Source organism: Nelumbo nucifera, chromosome 7 (assembly GCF_055504915.1).
Source record: "Nelumbo nucifera cultivar China Antique chromosome 7, China Antique-T2T, whole genome shotgun sequence".
NCBI lineage: Eukaryota > Viridiplantae > Streptophyta > Magnoliopsida > Proteales > Nelumbonaceae > Nelumbo > Nelumbo nucifera.
The window spans coordinates 13,000,098-13,026,749 of record NC_142655.1 but is presented as its reverse complement, the minus strand read 5'-3'; the positions used below and the strand labels follow the sequence as shown (position 1 = coordinate 13,026,749).

Sequence of the window (26,652 nt, the reverse complement as noted above, 5' to 3'; positions counted from 1 at the left end):
TGCCATCAGATCAAAAGGTCCTAAAGAAAGTGGTGGGTTTACTTTTTTTTTTTTGATGGGCAGGTCTATAGGTTAATAGGTGGGTTTAAAGGGTCATAAGCCCACCATAACTTCCTCACAAGTCACCATAATATATAGTTCAGATCAGGACCATATAAGGGCTCTACATGAAGAAGTTGATAAGACCCTATCTTCATTGCCTTCTGATCTTCTTTCAATGTCATCAGATCAAAAAGGTCTTTAACAAAGTGGTGGGTCCTAATCTTATAGGTGGGTTTAAAGGGCCATAAGCCCATAGCTTCCTTATAAGAGATGGTCGATCATACCAGGACCATATAAGGGCACTACATGAAGAAGAAGATCATATCATCATTGCCGTGTGGTCTTCTTTCACTGTCATCAGATCAGAAGGTCCCTAAAGAAAGTGGTGGGCCCTAATCCTATAGGTGGGTTTGTTTTTTTATTTTGATGGGTAGCCGGGTAGGTCCGTGGGTGGGTTTAAACTTCAAAGGGCGATAAGCCCCCAATAACTTCCTCTAACAACAAGAACAAAATGGACAAGCAGAAGAATTAATGATTAATCAACTGAAAAAAAAATAAAAAACAAATGAGAATGATGCAAAGGAGGAAGGAGGGAAGTAAATGGCAACAAGAAAGGATTTCCCAGTTTTCTCATTTTGTTAATCTCTCTCTCTCTCTCTCTCTCTCTCTCTTTCCCTCTCTTCTCTCTCTCTCTCTCTCTCCGCATTGTTTTTTCTTTTAAGAGTTAAGATGTAACGCCTGAGATCTTTGGCATCGGTTATTGCATTCTTATCTTCTTCAATCTTGGTCTACTGGCGTTTGCTTGTTGGAGGAGAGAAAGGAATACAGATCCCCAGAGAACAGGAAGGAGGAGGGAACCCTAGAAGATTTCCCAAATGGGAGGTATTTTTGTTTACAATCTTCAGAATCAGCGATCCCCTTTTTTATTTAGTTTTTTTTTTTTTTTTTTCCCTGTGAATGACTGCGAAGAATTTTAGTTCTGGCATTATGTCTCTTTTCTGTTTAATCTCTGCTTTGACGTATGTAATTGGAGACTTGGAATGTCTGGCTCGTCATGCTTTCGTTTGGAATCATATTATGTTTTGGGTAGCATTTATTTCCGACTTTTTTGTTCCTTTTTTGGTTGATTTGTGGGTTGGTTTGATGATAAGAATGGGCGAATTGTTTCAGGATTAGCACATAAGATCCCGTTCTGACTTTTTGTGTTTAAAATGTGTAAAGGGAAGTTATGTTTTCTGTTGCGTGGAGTATTTCTTAGGGTTTATGGTGGTTTTACTATGACTTTTCTAAGAAAATAATGAATATTCTTAGTTTCATTTACAAAAGGACCCATCATTTGTATGATAGAAAAGCTATCTTGTTTTTATCAGTGCAGTCTTTTTTCAGTGTGGGGAATGGTGTTTGTTTTATGCTTGTACACATGTAGCTGAATGGAAACTTACATGATAACTCGTCATTTTTTGTTGAAATGAGTTTGTGACTTCTGAAGATTCAGAGGTTTTCCCCAACATATAAGCCATATGTAAATTTTCTAGCATGGGAGTTTCAGTTACTTGAAAAACTTATGATTATTGGTAACTTATTACAATTTGATTAGAAAGCATTTTTGATATAACTAACGTTGTTAATTGTTATATTGAGGAAGAAAACATAACTAAACTAGTGCCGTTCTCTTTTTCGAATTTGCTATTACTATTTTCAATCTCATCTCCTATCATTTAAACTTCTTTGTCTTGTCTTTTCCTTTTTGAGAAGAATTGATGATTTTACTCCATTTCGTTTGCCTTGGCAACAAACCTTCTGTTATTGAACCCCCTGTCTGAAAAAAAAAAGAAGAAAAGAAAATAAAGAAATAAGACATCCAGTTAATGGTATAGCCTAAATGAGGATGTTGAGATAGACAAGTATTAGAGGCAGGAGAAGTTGGCTATAATGTAGTGGTAGTACCAGTTACAGAATAAGGCGAAAGTAGACTATGATGGCTGTATAGCAATACTTGGAATATAATATCGAGGAGGAATGATTTTGGTTCCAGTGTCCAGTCAAAGATTCTAAAAGGACAAGGGGAGGGACAAAAAGAACTTTACTTCAAGTAGTGAGAAAAGATTTGTTGGTTTGTTCTTTAATGGAATGTATGACCTTAAATAGTGCAAATGGAGGGAGACAATTTGTGTTGTTGACCATTTTTAGGTGGATAAGGCAAACGATGATAATGATACATGCACAAAGTAGTAGGGAGGATGAATTATCAAAAAAAGAAAGTAGTAGAGAGGCTGGTAGAACACTGGAGCTGTTGGTGATTTGCATCATATGTCTATTGCCTTATGTTATTACTATGTTATAGCTTTATCAATTGTTTTAGTTTTATATAATGTAGCAATTACCTCCCCTGCAGTCAGTAGCACTAGATGAGCAATTTCCCATCAATGAGGTCTGGACCCATTTTCCAGCAGTTTTTTCTAAATGGATTATCATAGAAGACTTTGCAGCTTTGGTGTCATCTTGTCTACCAAGTCCTAAGATGAGATTATCTTGTGGAACCTAATGTCTTTCTCAATCTGTTGGAACCTATGGAAGGAAAGGAAACATCTTTAATAGAAAGCTGTCCAGTGGCTACAATGATCTGCCTACATTGGACCGTAGGGGCCATTATTTTTTATTACTTTCAGACGAGGATCTGCCTACATTGGACCTATCGGAGTCATTGATGGATGGTGTCTATGGTATTATCTAGTGAAATAATCAATATTTTCAACTTGAAGGTTTGGTTCTGTTATTGAAGTGTGAATATTATGTTTCTTAAGTTTGATAAGTGTTGAATTGCGAGACCTCAATTATGAATATATGGATGGGAAGCCATCTGGTCTTTTGCCCCATCTTGGGGCGCTTCGGGTGGTATCCTTACAATTTGGAAGAACGAGGAAGTAGATTGTCAGGAGGAGTTGATAGGACAATACTCAGTGTCAATAATCAAGAGGATGAATGATGAGAGGCACTGGGTGCTGACCAATGTGTATGGCCCTAACTCATATAGAGAAAGTGATACCTTATGGGAAGAGCTAGCCACAGTTAGGGGCCTTTGGGAGGGACCATGGTGGTTGGAGGATTTTTCAATGTGATAAGGTACACAAATGAGACAAACAACCCTAACCGGTCTATAACAACAAGTATGAGACAGTTCAACTCCTTGATTGAGTCCCTATAACTAAGAGAACCCACCTTGTCACAAGCCTCTTTCACCTGGTCAAATCTTCAGGAAAGTCAAGTGTGCTCAAAGTTGGACAAGTTCCTCTTCTCCATTGATTGGGAGGGATTGTGGGGAAACTTAACACTGAAAGCCCTTCCTAGAGTAACCTCGAACCACTGCCCCCTAAGTCTTTACCAAGGAAACCTTATTGGAGGCCCTACACCCTTTAGATTTGAGAATATGTGGCTGGAAGTCCCAAACTTTTTGCAAAAGGTAAAAGATTGGTGGTTAGAAGGTGGAATATGGGCTAGAGAAAAAGGGGTGAGATTCACAAAGAAGTTGAAAAGATTAAAGGAAAAGGTTAAGGAGTGGAACAGAGAAGAATTTGGAAAACTCGAGGTCATAAAGGAAGAATTAGCTAGGAAAATAGAGGAATTGAACCTAAAGGAAGCCTATAAAGAGTGAGGGTCTAAGGATAGATCAGAAAGATGGAACTTAAAAGTGCAACTAGAGGAGATCCTGAGGAAGGAAGAAATTTCTTGGAGACAAAAATCAAGGTGTAAATGGCTTTTGGGGATGGAAACATCAAATTTTTCCACTCACTAGCAAATGGGAGAAGAAAAATATCAAATCTCTAGCATTGAGGTGGAGGGAAGAGTAATAATCTCCAAGGAGGAAACTGAAAGGTGCTTTGTGGATCATTTCAAGTCAATCCTTGCCTCCTCAGTTGAAAGCAATTTGGAATTGGGAGAATTACATTGGGATAGAGTGCCGGAATCCAAAGCCACCCTCTTAGAAAGAGTTTTTAGTGTAGAGGAGGTCCATGAAGCAGTTTTCTCGATGGATAGATCTAAATCTCCAAGGCTAGATGGTTTCTCAATGGCTTTCTATCAAGATTGCTGGGAAATCTTAAAAGATGATTTAAATGGATGTCTTTGTTGGGTTCCATAAAAAAAGGGGAAATCTCTTTAGAAGTAAATGCAACTTTTCTTGCTCTAGTGCCTAAAAAGAAAGAGGCCAAAACCCCTAAGGACTACAAACCGATAAGTCTTGTGGGTAGTATGTATAAGATCAATGCAAAAGTTTTGGCTGGTCGGCTGAACACTGTCTTGCCCTTCGTCATTTTTCAAAATCAAGGAGCTTTTGTAGAAAGGAGACAAATAGTGGATCAAATCTTAGTGGCAAATGAATGTGTGACAGCGAAGAAAAAACAAGGTGGCAAAGGCTTGATTTGTAAATTGGACCTAGAGAAAGCCTACGGTATGGTGGGTTGGTCTTTCTTGTTGAATCTCATGGAAAAGATGGGTCTAGGTGAAAGATGGAGACTGTGGATAAAAGGATGTATTTAGCTCAGCACATTTTTCTGTTCTTTTAAATGGGGTAGCACTTCCTGGCTAAAAGAGGACTGAGACAAGGTGACCCCTTATCCCCCTTCTTGTTTACCTTTGTTTCTTAGGTTTTGAGTAGACAAATCATTAAGGCTGACCAAGAAAATCAGTTTAAAGGTTAGAGGATTGGTAGATCAGCGGTAGTGGTGTCTCACTTGCAATTTGCAGATGATACTATCATTTTCTGTGAGAGTTGTGATGAACCTAGTTTGAGGAATCTGAAAATTTTGGTGGGTAAGTTTCAGCAGGCCTCAAAACTAAAAATGAATTGGGGAAAAACTTGTGTAGCTGGAATAACCTTAGAAGAGGGTGACATCTAAGCCATGGAAGATTTACTAGGCTGTGAAGTGAAAAGCTGGCCTCTAGAATACCTAGGTATGCCCTTGGGGGGGAACCCGAAAGCTGAAAGCTTCTGGAAACCAGTTTTAGAGAGATCCACTAAGAAGTTGGCAATGTGGAAGAGAAGTTATATTTCCTTGTGGGGAAGAATAACCTTGATAAAATCCACCCTAGCAAATTTGCCCACTTATGTCCTCTCCACCTTTAGGATCCTGATGAAAATAGCTAGGAAGTTGGAAAAGATAATAAGGGATTTTTGTGGGAACCCGGTGATGAAAAGAGGGATCAGTTAGTGAAGTGGGAACAAGTCTGCAAACCTAAGGAGCAAGGTGGCCTAGGTATAAGGAACATTTTAAAGAAGAATATGCCCCTCCTAGGAAATGGCTGTGGAGATTCCCTTGTGAAGAAGATAGGTTGTGGCATAGGGTCATTAAAAGCATTCGTGGTGAAGTAGAAAACGGCTGGGATGCAAAACTAGCCTCCAATGCAGCTCCAAACTCCCCCTAGAAGGCAATCTTTGAGGTACTGCCAACCTTTCTTAACTTTATCTACTTTGATGTTGGGTGTGGTGTGGCAATAAAGTGTTATTCTGGGAAGACCTATGGGTAGGGGATTTGCCCTTTAGTGTTTAATTCCTTGACCTCTACTCCTTGTCAAACCTCAAAAATGAACTTGTTGCTAGGGTTGGCGTGCTTTCCGACTTGGGCCTCTCTTGGGACTTTGGCTTCAGAAGGAGTCTAAGGGAAAATGAATGTGCTTCCCTATTGATCTTGATTGCAACCTTAGAGAATGTCCACTTAGACCAAAATACAACTGATAGTAGAATTTGGTCCCCAAAATACCTTTCTTCAGTCTGCTCACTCATTCTGAATTTTTGGGGGTAAACTTCCCAGTGAGAGAAATCTATTGCAACCCGATCCCTCCTAAAGTACAAGTCTTCTGTTGGGAGGTGTTTCTAGGGAAGGTAAACATTGTGATGTGCTACAGAAAAGAAGGCCAAACAAATGCCTCTCTCCTCATGTGTGTGTCCTTTGTAAGGCTTGTGGTGAAACCCTACCCCCATTTACTCTTATCCTGCTCTTTTGTTTCTTGAATTTGAGAAATTGTTTGTTCTCTCTTTGGATGCAAATGGGCTCCCCCATAGGATGTAGTAAGTCTCTTTAGCCCCTCTTTCTTGAGGCAACAAAAGAAAGAGGAAAGAAACCTTTTATTTGCTTTCTTCAATGCCTCTTTCTTGAGGCAACAAAAGAAAGTGTTTATGGAAAGCAGCAAGAGCTGCTGTGGTATGGACTATATGGGAGGAAAGAAACCAAAGAATTTTCTTTGAAAAAAGCAAATAAAAGGAGGAAGTTATTGAAGCCATAAAAATCAGAACTGCACATTGGGTGATGACCATGAAACTATTCAAATACTTCTCCACGAATGGCATTCTAAGGAACTGGACTGAAGTGGCACAAACAGATGTACCCAAAGAAATTGTGAGAGTGGAGTGGAAGCCACCTGCACTAAATAAACTAAAACTAAACTTTGATTGGAGCTCCTTTGGCAACCCGGGAAGGGAAGGTATAGGGGGTGTGCTTAGAAATCATCAAGGAGAAGTTGTGGCACTTTTCTCAAGACCAATAGGTTTTGGTGACTCAATTCAGGCTGAAACTCTGGCTCTCCTACAAGGATTAAAGCTGGCTGAGCAGATTGGAGCAACAGATTTAGAAATTGAAGGAGACTCACTACTGGTCATTTCTTGGGCTAAACAACTCACATCAGCACCTTGGAAGCTCAAATTTATCTATAGGGAAATTGACATACTTGCAAGGAGGTTCAACTCTCGGTTTGGTTGGGTTAAAAGGACTGCAAATGGTTTGTAGATACCCTAGCAAAACAGGGGGCAAATCGATCTACCTTGTTCTGGGCAGAACTGTAACTGTTTGTATGTCTTTGTATGCGTTTGCAGCTTGGGTCAATGCAGTGCTGAAACCTAACTCTTGTAATTCAATATTTCTCTGATCTTAATAAAAGTCTTATTTGCTGATTGAAAAAAAATATTCTTGTTCACTTGGATCAGGAGAACAGCAAATGAGTTGTCTGGTAACATAGACAGAGCAGGAGTAAACAGGAATAAATTGTTTTTGGGAAGTTCCATGCCATAGGGGGGCTGTAATGTTTCCTATTTGGTAGCCTTCAGGGCAGACAGGGTTTTGGTCTAATGATGGACCATTTTTTGCGCTGTACCTGCTATGCTTATGACTCTCATATTGCACTTTACGCCCTTTTTAATGAAAGATTTTATTAATGATCACAAAAAGGCATTGGTTTTGATGACAATGTAGATATCCAGAAAAGTGCTTTGTTGGTGGTGGCTAGTAATTTGAAATTTGAAGTATCGGTAACAATAACAAAACGATGAAGTGACTTATTAAACAAGAAGCTGCAATAACCCAAACATGAGTCTGATAGTAGTACTTAAAAATGGGGTTTCAGTCCATATTGGAAGAAGAAATTTTTTCTATGTTATTTAGTCAAAGCCTCTCTCTCTCTCTCTGTCTCTTTTTCTCTGAAGGAACTAAGAATGTGGTTTTTATTTCTCTATTTTATGGAATATGTGTAATTTCTTTTCTTCTAGATCAGCTAGTATGTACCTAACAATGGACTTTGAAATAGAAAGTGGTTCTACGTGTTACATCTGTTTCAGTATTCTAATTTTACAAAATCATGCTCCTCTTAGCCAAATTTCATATTGAGTTCACAAGAAGCATTGTCCCTTAACATTGATGATAAAGTTACTGATAAAAAAAACATGGATGATAAAGTTAAGGTTACTGATAAATAAAGGGATAATCATGAACTGGGAAACAAATAGAAGGGACTCTTTTTATCCATTTGTGCATTCATAGCTGCGACTCTCCCGTGTCATGGCACAAGAAATCTTCTAATATCTCTGCTATAACACTTGGCGTCCTCCTATTGAAATCCCTTTGTTAACAGAGAAAGCCAATTTAAGTGTGGGCTCTTCTATTGGCTACTATTTATTTTATTTTATTGTCACAATTTCTGTTATGCATGTTATTTCCTAATTTAAAGATAGGCTTCATGTTCCTGTTCCTGTGCATTGCTTATTTACGCCTTTGAGGTACAATCACTAATAAGTTATTAACAAGTGATGAAGTAAAATATATTGCTTGGTACTTAATGCCATTTCACCTGTCACAGTCATCATTAATAAAATTAATGCTATTTTTTCATATGTCAACATTTCAGAATCCTGTGATATTCATTCTGAAGAGGACAAAGCTGTTCCTGAGAAGAACAAGAAAAGGAGGCTAAAGACACCATTCCAAGTTGAGGCCTTAGAGAAATTTTATAATGGTATTGCTGTATTGCTGCTCCTTTTAACATATTTTACTGTTCTGACTTGCTGTTAAGTTCACTTGAACTCTTGTAAGAAGCGTCTCTTACCAAAAACTTTATTTTACCCAGAACACAAGTACCCCACAGAGTCAATGAAATTACAGCTTGCAGAGGAGATAGGATTGTCGGAAAAGCAGGTATCTGGATGGTTTTGCCATAGAAGGTTGAAGGACAAAAAGCTATCTAAAGATGAAGCATATGCAAGTGCAAGGCAAGATCTTTCTAGTGGTGTTATACAGGATCGGGGCAGTGGACATAGGCAGGACTCATGTAGCAGCACCAAGCAAGGGGAATACAAGCATTTTGATCCTAAGGAGGTGGAAAGTCGAAGGCTTTATGGCCAAGAATATCCAAGTGGAGATATGATTCTCATGAGTAGGGGTCAATATATTCATACTGGGAATTATAATGCCATGGAGAATTCATCTTCAGGAAGTAGCTCAGCTTCACAGGACAGGTTGTTTGCTCAGAGTGAGGATCCCTATGATATGGAATCTTTGAGGTACTCATCTCAGAATGGCAGCTATTTGTTGATGAATTCCAAGGGCATCAAGAACAGGGGGCATATGATGTCATCAGGATATTTGAACGTGCAGGATGAGGTTGAAAATGCTGCTATTACTGCTGTTAAGAGGCAACTAGGGAGGCATTATCGGGAAGATGGTCCACCACTTGGTGTTGAATTTCAGCCACTTCCTCCGGGTGCATTTGATTCACCGGTTACTAATCCAAACCATGGTAATAACTATATAGATGTCACTGAGTTTCATATAAATATTCCACTAGATAGGGAAATCTGATTCCTTTATTCATTTTAATTAAGTTGAATTTCGTTATCTTACAGTATCATCACTGTCTAGCTGTTATTAGTGGTACTGTACCATTACATTGCTTCTGTTTATCTATTTTGTTCCTTTTTTATAGGCGGGGTGTAGTTTAAAAGCAAGAAGGACCTGTCTTAGGCCTAGTTAAAGATCATTGGTGATAGTATATCTGTGTTCTAAACTGGGATCTAGAGAGCTATTTGTTCTGCAAATTGAAGATTAGTAACCTAAGTGGCTGTCATTTTTCTTACATTATATAAATCTTAGAAATTGGAATATATCGACATATTTTTTTTTGATAATTAATATATCGACATATATTGAGTAAAATTATTAATTATTTGATCACATGTTTTCATGCAAACTCGCATATTAAGAAATAAGAATAACAAGATTGCATAAAGAAAAATTCATGGCTTAAATATTGATTAGCCAAATGAGAAACTAAAAAAACAAATTAACTAATTAAGAATAAAGATCAGCAGTAGTAGTTATAAAATTTTGAGGTATTATGGTTAAATAATGATTTAGAAAACAGGAAAAATACCACAAAGACTTCCTGCGGTAATAAAAAATCTTTGTGCTTGTGGCACAAATGATATGGATTTGATCATCCACTGTTATATGTCAGGGAGTCACAATCATTGAGATGACAGATTCAATACCTGTTGCTGATCAAACTTATAAAAAAAAAAAAGAATACCTGTTGCTGATAAAAAAAAGATTCAATTCCTATAGACTCATTCATAATCTACAGCATCATACTTCTTTTCTTCTTTTATTGGATAATAAGAACAGATATTTTTTGGTGGTTTAGGAGCATTGAGCAGAATGAATTAGCTCGAGTGTCTTATACATGGATTCATCTATGCATTGTAAGAAGGTTCAGAAGTCAACAAAATCAAAGAGCTAATTCAAGCCTCAAAAGTTTTTGCCAGGGTGAAAGGGGGATTGTTTGATGTTGGACGTAATGAGAAGGTGAAGAAATCTAGGAAGATTAATTTGAGAAGTAGAGGTGACCACAAACAAGCCTATGCAGAAGCTGATTCTGTATATTAAGTGGTGTGGTCAGTGAGTCAAGTTGGTATATATAGAGGTGTGTTATGCAGGAGAGAAGAATGGAAGAAGAGAGAAAAGAGAGAGAAGAAGAGCAAAAAGGTTACTGCTGGCAGCGCAGCTTTTTAATATATATGCTAGGGCGACAACAACTAAAATAAAAAGGAGTAAAAGTACAATAGTACCCTTGCGGTACTATACATAGGAAAAAATAACAGCTATTAACACTCCCCTTCAAGTTGGGACATAGATGTCAATCATGCCCAACTTATCACATAAATCATGATGTCTTGAGTGGTGTAGTCCTTTTGTAAAGATGTCTGCAAGTTGATCCTCAGAGCTGACATAGGGAGTACACACTTCCCCTGTGATAACTTTCTCTCTGATAAAATGCTTGTCGACTTCGATGTGTTTAGTTCTATCATGTAGCACAGGGTTAGCAGCAATGTTTATGGCTGCTTTGTTATCACAGAATAGGGTCATAGGTCTGTCCACTGGAAAATCCAACTCACTCAACAGATTCTTTATCCACATAATTTCAGCCACTCCATGAGCCATTGCTCAATATTCAGCTTCAGCACTGGATCTAGTACCACACTTTGCTTTTTGCTTCTCCAGGTAACTAGATTTTCTCCTATGAAGGTACAATAGCCACTAGTTGACTTTTTGTCATTTAGGGATCCTGCCCAATCTGCATAAGTATACACTTCAACTTTCAAATGTCCGTGCCTTTGAAACAACAAGCCAGCACCTGGAAACCTTTTAAGGTATCGGAGGATTCTTTCTGCTGCTTCAAGATGAGTGGTCATAGGGGCATGCATGAACTGGCTAAGGACACCAACTGCATAAGCAATGTTTGGGCGGGTCATAGAAAGATATAACAATCTCCCTATAAGTCTCTGAAACTGTTTCACATCCTTGATAGGTTCACCTTGGCTGTCACCTAATTTATGGTTAGGATCAATGGGGGAATCAACTGGCTTCACTTCCATTTTTCTTGTATCTTGGAGTAACTCTAGGACATACTTCCTTTGGGAAATGAAGATACCCCTTTTGAGCGGGCAACTTCAATTCCTAGGAAGTATCTTAGAGGACCTAGATCTTTTATTTCAAACTGTGTGGCAAGAAAACTCTTCAACTTTTGGATTTCATCCTTCCAGTCGCTAGTGATAATTATATCATCAACATATACTATCAAAGCAACAATTTTACCTTCTCCTCTTTTCACAAACAATGTCTGATCAAATTGACATTGCTTGTATCATTTCTGTTGAACCGCTGCATGGAATCTGCTGAACCAGGCTATCGGTGATTGTTTCAGCCGTATAAAGACTTCTTCAACCTGCACACCTTTTGATCATTGCCTTGAGCCTGAAAACCAGGGGGTTGTATCATGTAAACTTCCTCTTCAAGGTCACCATTCAAGAATGCATTCTTGATATCAAGCTGATGTAGATCCCAGTCAAGATTAGCAGCAAGAGAGAATAGAACTCTAATGGAGTTCATCTTGGCAACGAGTGCAAAAGTCTCTGCATAATCAACTCCGTACACTTGTGTAAACCCCTTTGCCACTAAACGAGCTTTATACCTCTCCACTGTGCCATCAACCCTATGTTTGACTGTGAACACCCATTTACATCCAACTGGATCCTTTCCCTTAGGAAGATCTACAAGTTCGCATGTGCCATTTTATGAAGGGCATTAATTTCTTCCTTCATAGCATCTATCCATTCAGGTACTGAAAGAGCTTCTGCCACATTCTTAGGGATAGGGACATTGTCAATGGATGTGAGAAAGGCTCGAAAAGAGGGTGAAATGTTTTCATAGGAAACAAAGTGGGAAATGGGGTGTTTAGTGGTGCACGATCTAACACATTTCCTGTGAACAATAGGAAGGTCAAGGTCATTATCAATAGAGGTATCAATTGCAATGGGGTCAGGGACATCAATGGGAACCAAGATACCTGAGTGAGTATGATTTTCCCCCAAAGAGTTTAATGGCACTGGAGGTACAACTTCTGGATTCTCCACAACTCTTGAATTTGGTTGGCCTTTGTGACGACAGAAGAAGACACGAAAATGAGGAGGATCAGGAAGAGGAGGGAGCTGAACTAGTTTCTCCTCATTCCTACTCTCCCCCTGAGGAGAAACAGGGAAAAAAGGCTCACTCTCAAGGAAAGAGACATCCATGGAAACATAGAATTTCCAAGAAACAGGATCAAAACAACGGTATCTCTTCTGAGTGAAGGAGTACCCCAGGAATATGCAAGGAATAGCACGGGGATCCAATTTCCCACGAGTGGGGGGCAAATTTTTGACAAAGCAATGGCAACCAAACACACGAGGAATGGGAAGAAGGGGGGCCTTAGGAAAGAGAAGCTAATGTGGGGCTTTGCACTCTAACCAACGAGAGGGCATACGGTTGACGAGGTAGGTAGCACAAAGGACAACCTCAAGCCAAAAGCGTTTTGGGACATTCATATGGAGTAGTAAATCCCGGGCCACTTCAAGGAGGTGTCGGTTCTTTCTTTCAGCAACACCATTTTGTTGTGGTGTTCGGGCACAAGAGCTATGGTGAAGTGAACCACGTGACGCAAAAAATTCCGTGAGATCACTATGAAAATACTCTTTGGCATTATCTGACTGAAAAATTTGGATTTCAGTTTGAAATTGGGTGAAGACCATCCGCTGAAAATCTTGGATAATTTTTGTTTCTTCATCCCTGGTCCGCATGGGATATACCCATGTATATCTAGAATAATCATCAATAATGGTAATAAAATACTTGTAGCCACTCTCAGATGGTAAAGTAACAGGGCCTCACACATCAGAATGAACAATGTGAAAAGGAAATTCAGATTTATTATTTTTTGAAAGAAAATGAGTTCAACACTATTTACTCAATTGACAAGTTTGACAAGAGAAATCTGAAACGGACACCGACTTAAACAATTCTGGAAACACCACTTTCAAAGACTCAAAAGATAAATGACCAAGACGACAATGCCATAAATAAACTTGACTCTTACAGGACTGACTCTTAGACTTTGTGACTTGAAGACCAACCTTATTCTCCAGCATGTAAAGTCCATTAACCATTACATCCTCTACCAATTGTCCTCCCCGAGGCCAAATCCTGGATCACACAATAAGAAGGGAGAAAGGTCACTAAGAAGTTTATGGAATTAGTAATACTACTAACAGAGAACAAATTAATGGGAAATTTCGGAACATGTAAAACCTCAAAGAGGGTAAGGCCGAGAGGGAGAGAAATGGTTCCTTGACCAGCTATGGTAGTATATGATCCATCAGCTAGTCTCACCTTGTCTCTTCTAGAAAGAAGGTGATAGGTTTGAAAGTAAGAGGACGTACCAGTCATGTGTTTTGATGCTCCAGAATCAATGATACAGGGAGTGCCAGGGTTATGAGAAGCAACATGGAAAGATGTGGCAGAGTTACCTGATGTAGACGCAAATGAAATTGAGGGAGGAGCATCCATCTGACGAATTGCTCTACCATAGAGCTCTAAATGGTCACGGAAGGAATTTATAATATCCTCCCTTGCGTTAGATCCAAATGAATGTGTCTGAGTCACAGTATGAATGGGGAGCTGATTCTCCCGAGTAGCCATGTTTGCCATAGTGTGTTTTCTTGTACCTTGCTGTCCTGACTTTTTATTCATATCTGAACCTTGCTTCTTATTCAGATCTTGAGCCCATTTTGGCTTCCCATGAAGATTCCAGCATGTGTCTCGGGTGTGTCGGGGTTTCTGGCAATGAGTACACCACAATTTGTCCTTGTCATCCATCTTTTTCTGAAGATCTCCCTTCCTAGAAGTATTTCCCCCACCGGTAGTAACACTCCCTTTCGCTGCCAACACAACTGCATCTCCTCCAGAACTGTTCATCAAATTCCTTCTGCTTTCTTCTGATTGTACAAGAGCATAAACTTCCTGAACTGATGGAAGATCCTTGCTACCTAGGATCTGGACTCTGATAGATTCATATGTAGGGTTCAAACCATGTAAGAATGCAATCATTCTCTGCTAGGAGACGAGTTTTTTGTACAGTTTTGCATCTTCATCACACTTCCAGTCTACACTCTAATAATGATCTAACTCCTTCCAGACAGAGGTCAAGTTTGAGTAGTACACAGATAGACACCTCTCCCCCTGTTTACAAGTAGACGATTCTGCCTGTAGTTGGTAGATTTTTGCATAGTGTCGCAATTCCGAATATGTTGATATTGCTTGTTCCCAGATCTCATTTGTCGTTTCAGCCCACATGAAATTCCTTCTTATTTGAGGTTGCATAGAAACTAAAAGCCAAGACATGACCGTGCTGTTTTCCTGGTTCCATCTGTCATATTCAGAACTCCCAGAATGTGGTTCTTTGATTCTCCCATTAATATAACCTATTTTTCCCCTTGCAGTGATGTACAACTTGATCCCTCTTGACCACTCTAAATAATTTAAACCATCAAGAGGGGATAACAGCCATGGGAAAGGATAGGTCCACACCCCCACTTATTCCATTCAGCATTGAGGAAACACCAGATGTAGCAGAATCTTCACCACTCGTGATTTCTGATTCAAAAAACAACTCTTAAATGGGGCACACAGCCTTAAAGTGTTGTTACAGGTGCTGTTACAGCACTAACAGGTCATCCCTTGACTTACAAGTTCAACACAAGTGTTGCTACAGTGCATACAGGTCATCTCTTGACATACGCATCAACAGGACTACTGTTACAGCAAGTACTAGTCACTTTCTGACCCACAATTCACCATAAAAACTGCTGTTGCAGCACACAAAAAGGTCCTCACGACCTATAGTTTCACAATGATCAGTCGACCCCACAAAAAAGGAAAGAAAGAGGTGCTGATCACCTCACATCCAATCGGCAGACCTAGTACAGGTTCTGCCCTGGCACACGACCAGAAAAAAGGTAAGAGAGAGAGAGAAAGGTTATTTCAATGTGTGAGATCTTCAATCAGCCGAACAGCAGATGAGGGCGGCAGATCTGGAAATCTGGTGCAAAGAAGAAAAAAAAAGACTGCTCGCTCGACTTCTCCTTTCAGATCTGGTAGTCCTGCTATGCAGGAGAGAGAAGAAGAGAGAAGAGAGAACTGAGAGCAAAAAGATTACTGCTGGCGGTGCAGCTTTTTAATATATATACCAGGGCAACAACAACTAAAATAAAAAGGAGTAAAAGTACAATAGTACCCCTGCGGTACTATACGTAGGAAAAAATAACAGCTGTTAACAAGGTGTTTGGTTGGTTGTCCTGGGGTTTCAGATTGGCGATTTAGGAGTGAGTGGGTGGTGGTTATAAGATTTTGGGTTGTGAGGTGTTTGTTTTCTATCTTTTTTGGATTGATGTTGTCTTGTTTCTTAGGGCAAGTGTTGTATTTTGTTGGATTGGAATTGGGGTTTTGTTGGGGCGTTGCTTCTTTTTTCCTTTGGGTGATTTCTTATCACCTTCCTTGTACTTTGTTTTTAAAAAAACTATGTATATGTACACATTTACATTACTTCTTTGTGCATGATTTGTGTGTGTGCATGGAAGGGATATCTGTGTAAAAACCTTATAATAATTTTATTATTTTGCCTTTGCCTCTGCATATGTTGCATCATATTTTACTTCTCCATGCCAAATTGGTCAGGGATCTACAAATGTATTCCTCCTCTTTTAACATTTTTTTTGTTTGCATAGGGCATTTTTTTAACTATTTTCTGGATTTTGGTCTCAAATGTAAAGTCCTGATATATGAACCATAATTGTTTGGACTTGCAGTATCTCATATTTCTTTTCTTCCAATTTGGCAGAACCATACTATGTGGGTGATCCTATAGTGCAGAGTTCTCACAGCATACCAAGTGTTTGCAAGGATCCTACTCTTGGAACGGTAAGTGTGACTTTGAAGTTTGAATCAAATTCTTCATCTCCGCTGATATGATGTATAAGTATTTTTCAATGTTATATTTATGCCTATGTTATGCACAAATTAAGAATGGTACTACAACTTCTCTTTATTTTGAATGTCAGTCATGCTATATGGAGGTGAATTTGTTTGGGCTTATTAACTGTATGCTATGATCAAGCATATCATATAATAAACTTTACTAAATATGTAAAACCAAACTAATACAGTACCTCGTGTGGAGGCAGCCATGGCATTTGACAGATAATTGGATTAAGGAGGTTGTTAATAATTTAATCACCAGGATACAATAGTGGGGAGTAAAAGGGAGGAGTCAGATTCACAGTGTCCTTGGGAAATAAGAAGTGAGTCATTGAAGGATAATGAGTCGGTGCTCCGATGATCCACTAAGGGAATGGGAGAGGGGCTGGGAGAAGGAAAGAAGTGGTGTTGAGAGTTGATGTCAGCAAGGTGGGAAAGATGGAGAGAATGATGATGTTATGTGCCAGCCCGGTGGGGAGGTTTTGTTGGGCAGGAAATGGATACAGAGAAAGTGGAAGCCTGGGCAAGACTTGAATGGGGTCACGAACTCACAATAAGATTATGGGGGTTAGAAAGATGCACGTTGGGCTTTACCTCTTCATGTTTCACTGTAGGGAGTGGGCTGAGAATATGCTAGAAGCAGAGAGAAGGTTAAGGAGAAGCTTTGATCTCAGACGGGGATGGTGGTTTCTTGCAACTGGAGCTCTGAGCGAAGAAAGGAAGAGGAGGAAAAGGGCAGTATAGATAGCGTGGTTGAAATACCCCTTCATGCATTGAGTATAGTCACTCTCGATGAGATAGGTGGTCGTTGCGGAAGGTTCCTGAAAATAGATGACTAAAACAGAAGTTGGGAGAGGTTTGACATGGCCAGGATTTTAGTAGAAGTGGAGGTCGCAGGGGTTCCAGACAGGATGAAGTTAATCTTTGCTGAGGAACGCTACAACCTCAGATTAATTGTGGAAGGAGAAGATGGAACCTACCTGGAATCGCTCAAAGAGAATAATGGGAGCAGAGACGAGGCTGGAAGTCCAGAGAACGGGATTGACAGCAGAGACGGAGCCCACAGCGAGAGTGGTAATTAGGAGACGAAGAGTCGTTCAAAGGTTGGCAAAGATGCAGAGGTGGAGGGGATGGGGGGTAGTTTTGAGATTTCACAAGAACTAAGAGAAGGAATTTGGAACAAGAAGGGACACATGGGAGGGGAGTTGGAGGGGAGAGTAGAAACTCAATCGATGCGGGACATAGAAAAGGAAGAAGGTTTATCAGGGAGGGCAAAAGAAACCTCAGCCAATTTAGGTGCTATTGGGACCTGCAGTAAGAGTCCAAGGGGAGGGAAAATTTTGACATAGCCATGCATCGATTGGGCTGGGGGTCAGGAGGGGGAGGGGCAGAATAGGAAAAATGTCATTAAAAAGGGATAGACTGAAAAACTCGATTAAAAGGTTGAGGAATTTGAAAAGGGGAAGTGATGATTGGTTATGGGTAATAGCAAGATGCAGGGGGAGATACGAAGAAGGTGGAGTTCCGGTCAAGAAATGGTTTGACAGCGATTGCTGGCAAAGCAAAAGATGGCTACTCAGGCAGTGGATCATGTAAGGAATCTAAAAACAACCAAAGGGAGGGAGTTGAAGGTACCAATTACAAGTGAAAAGCTGAGTCCAACGCTGTTTCTTCCCATCTCTGTAAGCGCACAATCCGCTTCACCACAACAGCAGGCGTTTGCAGGTCAGGCAGATACAGCTGATGGTACAAAGTCTACACAGGTACATGACTGTATTGGACCCAGTGGAGAGGTTAGTATCCTCAACTATAAGGGATCTCCGTTGGAGAGGGCGGCGAATGGGGCTCGTCCAGAGTTTCCTTCCTGTAGCCAGATTGGTGAAGTGGGGGTGGAAAAGAGGAAGAGGAAAGCTGTAGAGGAGGTAGGGACTAGGGAGAGACAGTGAGAAGAATTTGGCCTATAAAAGGAAAAGAAGGGTTGGGGACATTGACTCTGGTGTGGAAGGGAAAGAGAGGGAGGTAGAGGACAAACAGGGAGGGGAAAGAGTGACAGGAGGGGCAAAAAGGCAAGGGGATAAAAAAAAGGGGAAAAGAGTAGAACCACGGAGGAGGTGATTGACACAATCAAAATTAAAGTAGCCTAGGGCTGTTCATAAGAATGCCCAACCCGACCAAACCGACCAACCCGGACCAACCCAACCCGAGTTGGCCGGGTTTTCATCAGTACCAGTCGGTTTCGGTTTTCTTGTGTGAAAACCGAAACCAACCCGACCCGAACCGAACTAGTATTCTACTAGTTCGGTAGTTCCTAGTTTGAGTAGTTTCCTACTTAACTATAACTAGTCTTCTACTAGAATAGAAGGCCCATTAGGCAATTACAATTAGAATAGGCAATCTATCATAGTTTCTAACTTTCTATAGTCTTTTACACCAAATAGGCAACCCATTAGGCAATTACAATTAGAATTCAATTAGGTGTCCTTTTGTACAGGAGCAAAACCGAAACCGACCCAACCCGACTCAAACCGACTAGGTCGGTTTGGCCTATCAGTGGGTCGGTTTCAGTTTCCACCTCAGGTAATCCGACCAGGTTGGGTCGGTTGGGAAAACCCCAATAAACCGACCCAACCCAACCCGTGAACACCCCTAAAGTAGCCCATTGGGTAAGCTCTTTGCATATCTTCCAGGAGTTCTCAGTTACAGACATTATATGATCCTGGACAGAAGTAGCACAATCTTCAAGAGTGAAAGAGAGAGTAAGGACGGAATGGAAACCCCCAGATGGTAACAAAATTAAACTGAATTTTGATGGAAGTTCATTTGGAAATCTAGGATTGTCAGGTCTTGGGGGAGTAATCAGAAATTCTGAAGGGAGGATATTAGCATTATTCTCTGGACCTATTTGGCATGGGCAACTCTCTAAAAGCTGAGGTAATGGCTTTGCTACAAGGATTGAAGATAGTCAAGCAACTTGGAATGAGGCAAATTGAGGTTGAAAGGGATTCCAAGGTGATCATCTCTTGGGCTAATAACAATAGAACTACTCCGTGGACCTTCAAACAAGTGATAAGGGAAGTGGAAAAGGTTGCAAGGGAGGTAGTGGCAGAATTCAAATGGGTTAGAAGGAGTGCAAATGAGCTTAGCTGATCATCTTGCTAAACAAGGGGCTTTGAGGCAACAATTGTTTTGGGCTGCATTGTAAAAGGGACGGAAATATGTAATCGTATGGGACTTCTAGTCCCATACACAAAGTTGTAAAACTTCTTAAATCTAATTTCAAATGAAAGTTTCCTTTGATGATAAAAAAAATAAAAAATAAAAATAAGGGAAAATAAGGGTGAGGTGGGGATGATAAGTACCTTGGTAGAAAAGGAGTTGTCAGTGGGGAAGTCGCTGGGTTTGTTTTTCTGTGGAGGGGAAGAGTTCGCAAGGAATGCTTTTGAAAAGTTCGAGAAAAAACAGAAGAGAGGAGAGGAAGAAAGAGGAAGACCGTCCTAAGAACAGTGACTGGGACAAAGAAGGGGGGGAGAGGAGGAGTTTCTGGGGGAGGAATGTGAGGAGTAGGGTTTTAGTCTGATATAAAGGTAGGCAGGATCTTCAGGACGAGGGTGGTGAGTTGGAGTTTTAGGGGTTTGAGATAGAAGAATCAGATTAGAAGTGGTCAGGTTTGTGCTCAGTCGCAGTGATCCTGAGTCAGTCCGTTGTCTGGAAGGCTATTCCAAAAGTTTGAGCTGCTGGTGGCTTCAGTAGATCATCATGTCTTGGAGTGGATTATTCCGATTCCTGAGTTGAGAAGATAAGCAGGACAGTTGTGGGGAATTTTTGGCGTGTGATGGAGTTTCAGATATATATCAGTCTATAGTGGCCTTTTTTTGTTGTAGTCGTTGGTTTTTACTCTTCAAGAAAAGAAAGTCACTGAATGAAACGTATACATTGTTTAAATTGTTTTATTTAATTTACAGTTTTTTTTTTTATGGAAGACGGCTGGAACTACAAGTGTTTATTTATTTCTTGTGTTCCTTTTTATTGACATCCAAGCATATCTTCTTTCAATTTTTACTATCACATTATGCATAGATTCTGCTACTGTTTCCGCCAATGTTTCTTCTTCCTTTTTTTTATGAGTAATGTTTTTTCCTCCTATTTTTAATCTCTCTTCCCCTCAATCCCTCTTGTATTTTGCTGTATGTTTTAAAATAAAATATTACATTTAGAATTTTAGATAACAATTCAGTCATTACCCTGATCATTTTTATTATGAACTTGAACTTTCATGTCCTTTCTGGGTTTTTCCCCAGATTGTTCAGCTGGCAAAAAGTATAATTTCAAATCAATTCTAGAATAATTTTCCAAATGATCATGTTACAGGTATCTAGGTATCAACGGGTACAGGTTAGACTTTTCTCAATCAGTTGCTACTCCCTTTCCAATGTATGGGAATCGATATATTAGTGCACAGCTTTTCATGATTTGTGTTGGTTGATATCTATCCCATCTTACTTTTATTTTGGGGCTCAAATTTGTGATTGTATTTTGTTCATAGTTCTGGTTTCAGATTTGGGGCTTGGTCCTTCTACTTGGGAGGTCCTGCTTGTTATGTATGCTATTTTTTTCGTTGCCTTGTGATTCATAAAAATATGTGTGCTGTTTCCAAGTAGAAACAGAAGATGAAGAAGAATAGTCAGTTTAAATTTGGTGGGATTCTAAATGGTCTTCTTTTGAAAGAAGTAATGTGAAAAAGTAACTCAACTTGAATTGGACCTGGCCACCAGACCATTTTCACCAACTGAACTAAGCTTTACCCAACTTACGTGAGGTCAGCTAAAGGAACCCTATTTTTCCATTCCAGTCAATAAGGTCTCTATCTTCCACCAAACTGCAAGTCCTTGAATTATTTATCAGTAGAATGAAATTTTATTAATGTAACTTGAAAATTACAAAAGGGTGGGTGTAAAATTCACCCTAGCAGTAGAAAGAGTTTATAAATTTGCCCAAAACAAATGTTCTCTTAAAGCCCTTGCTTTATTCTCTTATTAGTATTACTTGAACTGACAAGCTTTTTGAACTCCTCATTCCCTCTTTAGACATTAGAGCAGTGTTGCATGGACTTGGGCACAGGAATCAGATTTAGATGCTTGTCTCTCTTGGAGTATGACTTGGCAAGCCCTGAAAACAAGGATGCTTGGACTGAATTCAACTCAATAAAGCCTTATCCCAAACTGTATGGAGTCAGCTACATGAGTCCTGTTTTTCCATTCCACTCTATCAAGGGTCATACTTAACAAAATTTTTGGTATTTATATTTAGAACTTGTTTTATCATTGCGATTATTTTTCTTCTCTACTTAGATGGATCTGTTTTAGTTACCTGTTATCATAGTTTTCAAGGTGCCAAGGCGGCGGGCGCCTAGGCGATGGATTTTTTTTAAATAAAACCATATATCCTAGGGTAGTTCCCTAGGTTCCATAACCATCTTTCCTTAATAATTATTCATAATTTTCATAAGAGAAGTATAAATTTCATGTTCAAGTCTAGAAAGTCAACATTTTATGAGAAGAAAAAGAACAAAGTAAAGAAAAATCAAAAAATATAGGGGCTGAACCCCTACTTTTGTTATAGGAAAGAAGAAGAAAAGGTGGAGAAAGAAGAAGATGTGGAAGAAGAAAATGTTTAAGTTCCTCCCTTGCTTATTGGTTCAGGTTTTGAAAACTTTGAGGGTTCAATCAAGGATCAAAATTCCGATTCGATACGCTCCGTATCAGGTGTATTGTATTGTATATTTGGGGTCCCGATACCTGTTTACAGGTGTTTTTGGGGACCCATTTTTTTAAATAATATATATATATATATTAAAATGAAATTGAAAACCAAAGAAATAAAAAAAATAGGGGGAGTATCATTATAAGTACTGATATACATCTGCCAATACACAGAAGTGTATCGATACTTTGAACCATGGGTTCAATACAGCAGTTAGCAATGTTTGCGTTGATTAAACCCTAACAAAATAAGAAAATAATAAAAAGAAGTTAGTATATAAACATATAAAATGAATATTCTAGTTTAATAATGTCTATTTTATAATTATAATGTCAAAAAATTAAAAATATAAAAGTATTTTATAACCCAGTGCACAAAACTGTTTGGCGACTGGGCGAGGTGAGCCTCCAAGGGCGCCTTGTCGCCTAGGTGTTGCCTTGACAACTATGCCTGTTATCAACATAGGTAGAGGAGCATGGATACTGATGCAAGGGTAAAACATCCAAAGACCCAGATTGCGTAATGTACTTGCAGAGAAGCATAAACACACACACAATCATCAAGTGTACCCATGTTATTTTCTCCATGCAAGGCCAATTTTATAAGACAAGGCTTACCAGTTGTAGACATGTAGTTTCCATGCTTTTACAAGAGTAGAGACAAACATGTAGGGCCCTCATCTTATCATGTTAGTTTTGCAGCCATTATAAAAGAGAAGAATGATGCATCATTATTACCTTAATCTTGTCCAAGTATTACATGGAGACAATTTCTCTCAGTTACAAATAAAGAATACATGAGACAGACTACAGAGAAGAGGTCTCTGCCTAGCAACATGCCAACGTAGCTAAGATCATAGGACGACTCCTCCAATTAAGTAATAGACTAGTACAGGCTACTCTGCTCATTTGTTCATACATCAGTGTTAGAGCAGAAGTCCATTCTTTTCTCTTTGCAACTAATAGGGCACGTGGCATCCCTACTGTAACAGAAAAGATTTCCCCCCCCCCCCCCCCCTAAAAAAAAAAAAAAAAAAAAGAAAGAAAAACACATCTTCGTGCTTGTAAAGGGGTATCTATCTCTTTCTTGTGTCCGTTAGCTGGGTGGGATGATTGAAATAGAAGTGATTAGACTAGTCCTATTTAGGTATTCAGGATACACTTTAATAATCTGATAGTAAAGTATTGCTGGATGCTGCTTCTGTTGGACTGTATAGAAGTAAGTTGTGTTGTTGACAAGAGGTTCTCTTGTCAGAAAGACTAACTAATGGAGCTACTTGTGGATTTTATGGAAGCAAATTAAATGTTTCATTAATTTTTTTATGTTATGGAAGTAAACTTTTGTCATCTGTACTGGTCTTATCTTCTTTTCAATTGTATCATAAACCATCTTGATACATTGTTCATATTTTCTTGTTTTATGATTTTGTTTTTCTTCACATATGTAGATGACTGATGTCTCACCCCTCCCCTCCTTTCAGAGGTATGACAGATACAACTCCATGATGCATACTCAAGGCTCATATCCAGAAGGAGCATGTCTTAGAAGAACCATGTTAGACCATCGGGATGAATTTTCTAGTTTCCCATCAAAGCGAAAGTCTTCATTCACCAGTTGCAGCAATCGTGCCCCTGATAAGAACTCCATGTATATGGATGGAGATTCCATTGAGGAAACCTCTATGCTTAACATCAGCAGGAACTGTGGAGCAAGGTCTAAGCATTCTGTTCAAGGGATAAGATCAGATGCCCTTGCCAATGATCTACCACATGTTTATGGTGGAAAACTTATTGCCAGTGAACCTTTCTATCCTCAGTTACATAAATGTGATGACTCTACTAACCCACATTTGTTCCAGAGGAATGATTACATTGGGTCTAAATCTTCTAATTTGGTACTTACGCACAGTGGGTCTCTTGATACAGAGGAAAGAGGAAAGTCTGGAAGGATGGCAAAGGTTTGAGTACTTGACAATTTATGCTATGCAGTATGTCTACTTGTAATCAATTCCGGATTGGAAAGCTGGTTTATAATTGAATCTATGGTGTTCTATGTGTAGGGTGAGAAGCTTTATAGGGAGAGAACAAGTAAGGAGTATGCCAATCCAGTTAAAGTCAGGATGCAACCAGAAAATGAAATAAGAGTGAGTTTCTGCTATTGTTAGTATTCCAGGATTCTGAATTTCTTTTCTCTTTTTCTGATGTTTGCTTTGATTATTTGAAGATCGGGAGGAGAATGAGAGGTCATGAACTTATTCCACGGGATTATGCATCTAAAACACCATCTCCTCAGGAATTACTGTCATGGACAAACCACATGAAAGGGTTAGTATCCAAACCAAAGGCGCTAAGCTGGCCTCATCATATGATTATATGAATACAAGTAGTTGCAATATCACCATGCTTGTAATATGTCCATCTTTTTTCATCTGTTACTCTTGGAAGTATGCTAGATGTAGATTTAGTTAATCAAATAATAAGGCGTTATGGTTAAGAACATGGAAAGAAACTCGGGTCATGGTACTGGCCCACTGTGGTGTCTGTCCATCCTCTGTATTTTGTTCAAGTCTTAAGACTTGAGTTGTTGGACGTGCTGAGGATGGGAGGTCCTATTGAATGGTGGAAGACCAGGCTTTCTACGTTTCAGCTGTCTTCTTTTAACTAGAAATTGTCTTGAGACTTGAAGAATGTTCCTATTCTTTTTGCTGATTATAAATGGATCAAAAAAATAAAATAAAATAACTCGGGTCATGGTTGTTGCACAACAAAGAATATTTAATTTTTAAACTTATTGCAGTTTGGTTGATGCCCTCTGCCAAGTATCTCCTGACATAACTATTTACTTCATTTAGTTTATACTATGAGAGTTTCAAATTTCAACCCCAAGGCTAAACTGGCATTCCGTGACATATTACCTGGAAATTATTCTGCATTTTTCTGACATAGCATGGTTAATCATCTAGGTCTGCTGGGGAGATGCCAACTAGTTTCAGTGAAGATGAAACTGCAGCAACCAGTTCTTCCATGGATTGAGAGGAATTCAGCGGCTGATTAATTGTACAGGATTTACACTAGGTAGCAACTGTTGGAAGTTGGGTAGTTGAAACCTAGAAAATTTCTCTGGAATAGAACCAAGGGAGATCCAAAAGGTCTGAAGAGAAAACACAATGGTATTTATTGGATTGCAATTTGTTGTAGTGGAAAAGTATGTCATATGCATGTCACACAAATGGGACCTTGGCACATTGTATTTGTATACGATACCATTGGCCTGAAGCATCAAGACAGCAACTTATAGTTGACCCTCTGGTGAGTTGGGAGTCTTCTCTTCATACCCACTATTTTTTGGCAGGTGTCAAAAACAACGTTTATGGGAGAGAACTGTGACTTGAGGTTTCAACTCATGCTTGGCTTTCTCCTTGTTGATGTATGTGCATATGTTTTTACTGTGGAAAGCGGTACAGAATGCTTTAGCAGATGTAGTTCAGATCCACTGAAGTGTAAATTGAGTTTTATCATGCCATTTCTGCATGTAAATTTCATCTAACCAGCAGCCAGAGAAGATGCAGGCATTTGGCCTGCCAGAAGATTGCATTTGTTTTTTCAAGGACTTGATTTACTGACGTTGGTAGATGTTCCACCAAATTGTAAGGGATGTTCAAATGCAGAGTTACTGCTGTTTTTTGTAGATTTATTGTTAATGTTTATGAGTAAGTGTTAGAATATCATCTTGTAACAGAAAGCATATGAAGTGTCATCAACAGAAGCTTTGAAACTTTCCCGTTAGCTTTGATTCTCATTCTTACTCGGATTTTATTTTAACTGAGGGGTGTCACTTTACTACCCAACTGCAACTATAAATAGTTTCAACTTTCAAATACCCCCCCCCCCCATGAAAAATGCAAACAATGGAAAAAACTAGAAAAAATAATGGAAATAGAGAAACCAAAAAAAAACCAGATTTGTGTTTCGGCTTATATATCCATTATGTAAATGTAATTGAGATTTGAGATATAGAGATGTGCAAACACTTTTTCTCTTTTTATTTCTAAACGACTAAACCCTAAACACCCAAGTTTTCATTCGCAAAATTTGTATTGTCTGAATTATATATATTACTCGGTCAATCCTTAGCCCCAACAATGTAATGGGAATGCATGAAAAACAGTAACCATTACCAAGAAATGCACAACCAAAGCAGTCCCAAATCCCAATGCTGTAAGCCATGACAATGGAATAAAGAGGATAGATCTTGCTTTGCAGTTTGCACCACTCCAAACTGCTTCCTCGGTCGTAGTGTCACCCAAATCTAAATGTGCATCTTATATGCCGAATTGGCATGTGCACAGTGCACCCCACAGAGTACACCCCATGGGGGCCTCACAATCACAGCACATCCCGACCCTGTATTGGAAGCATCTTCCAAGTTCCAATGAATTGGGATCTGCTCCTGTCTTCACAGAGCATGCCTATTGGGAACATTTGGTGTGAGTGTGAATAGCAAATCCGGACAGGACTAGATCTGTTCCAATGATAAGTGCTGGAGATGCGCATATAGGGCGCCTGTGAGATAGATGCCTATGTAAACTATACACCGTGGCAAACTGACCAACCCCATCACGTCAGCACACCCATGACTCATCAACAAAAGGTCTCAACAAAATCACCGCTTCTGGTCGTCGAAGAAT

General features: G+C 39.4%; 1 protein-coding gene across 2 annotated transcripts; it reads left to right on the top strand.

Annotated features, from left to right (window-relative positions):
* Positions 1-533: 533 nt before the first annotated feature.
* LOC104611309 (Homeodomain-like superfamily protein) lies at positions 534-25,763 on the top strand. Of its 2 annotated transcripts, none has more exons than XM_010278310.3 (8): positions 534-924; positions 8,212-8,319; positions 8,431-9,099; positions 16,069-16,148; positions 23,446-23,922; positions 24,025-24,108; positions 24,189-24,289; positions 24,928-25,763. In XM_010278310.3, the coding sequence occupies exons 1-8, from the start codon at positions 918-920 to the stop codon at positions 24,995-24,997; spliced, it is 1,596 nt and encodes a 531-aa protein (XP_010276612.1). In that variant the 5' UTR covers positions 534-917; the 3' UTR covers positions 24,998-25,763. The 2 variants fall into 2 exon arrangements, with proteins under 2 accessions (XP_010276612.1, XP_088747904.1); XM_088891778.1 differs by having other exon boundaries at positions 580-924; positions 23,413-23,922.
* Positions 25,764-26,652: the final 889 nt, after the last annotated feature.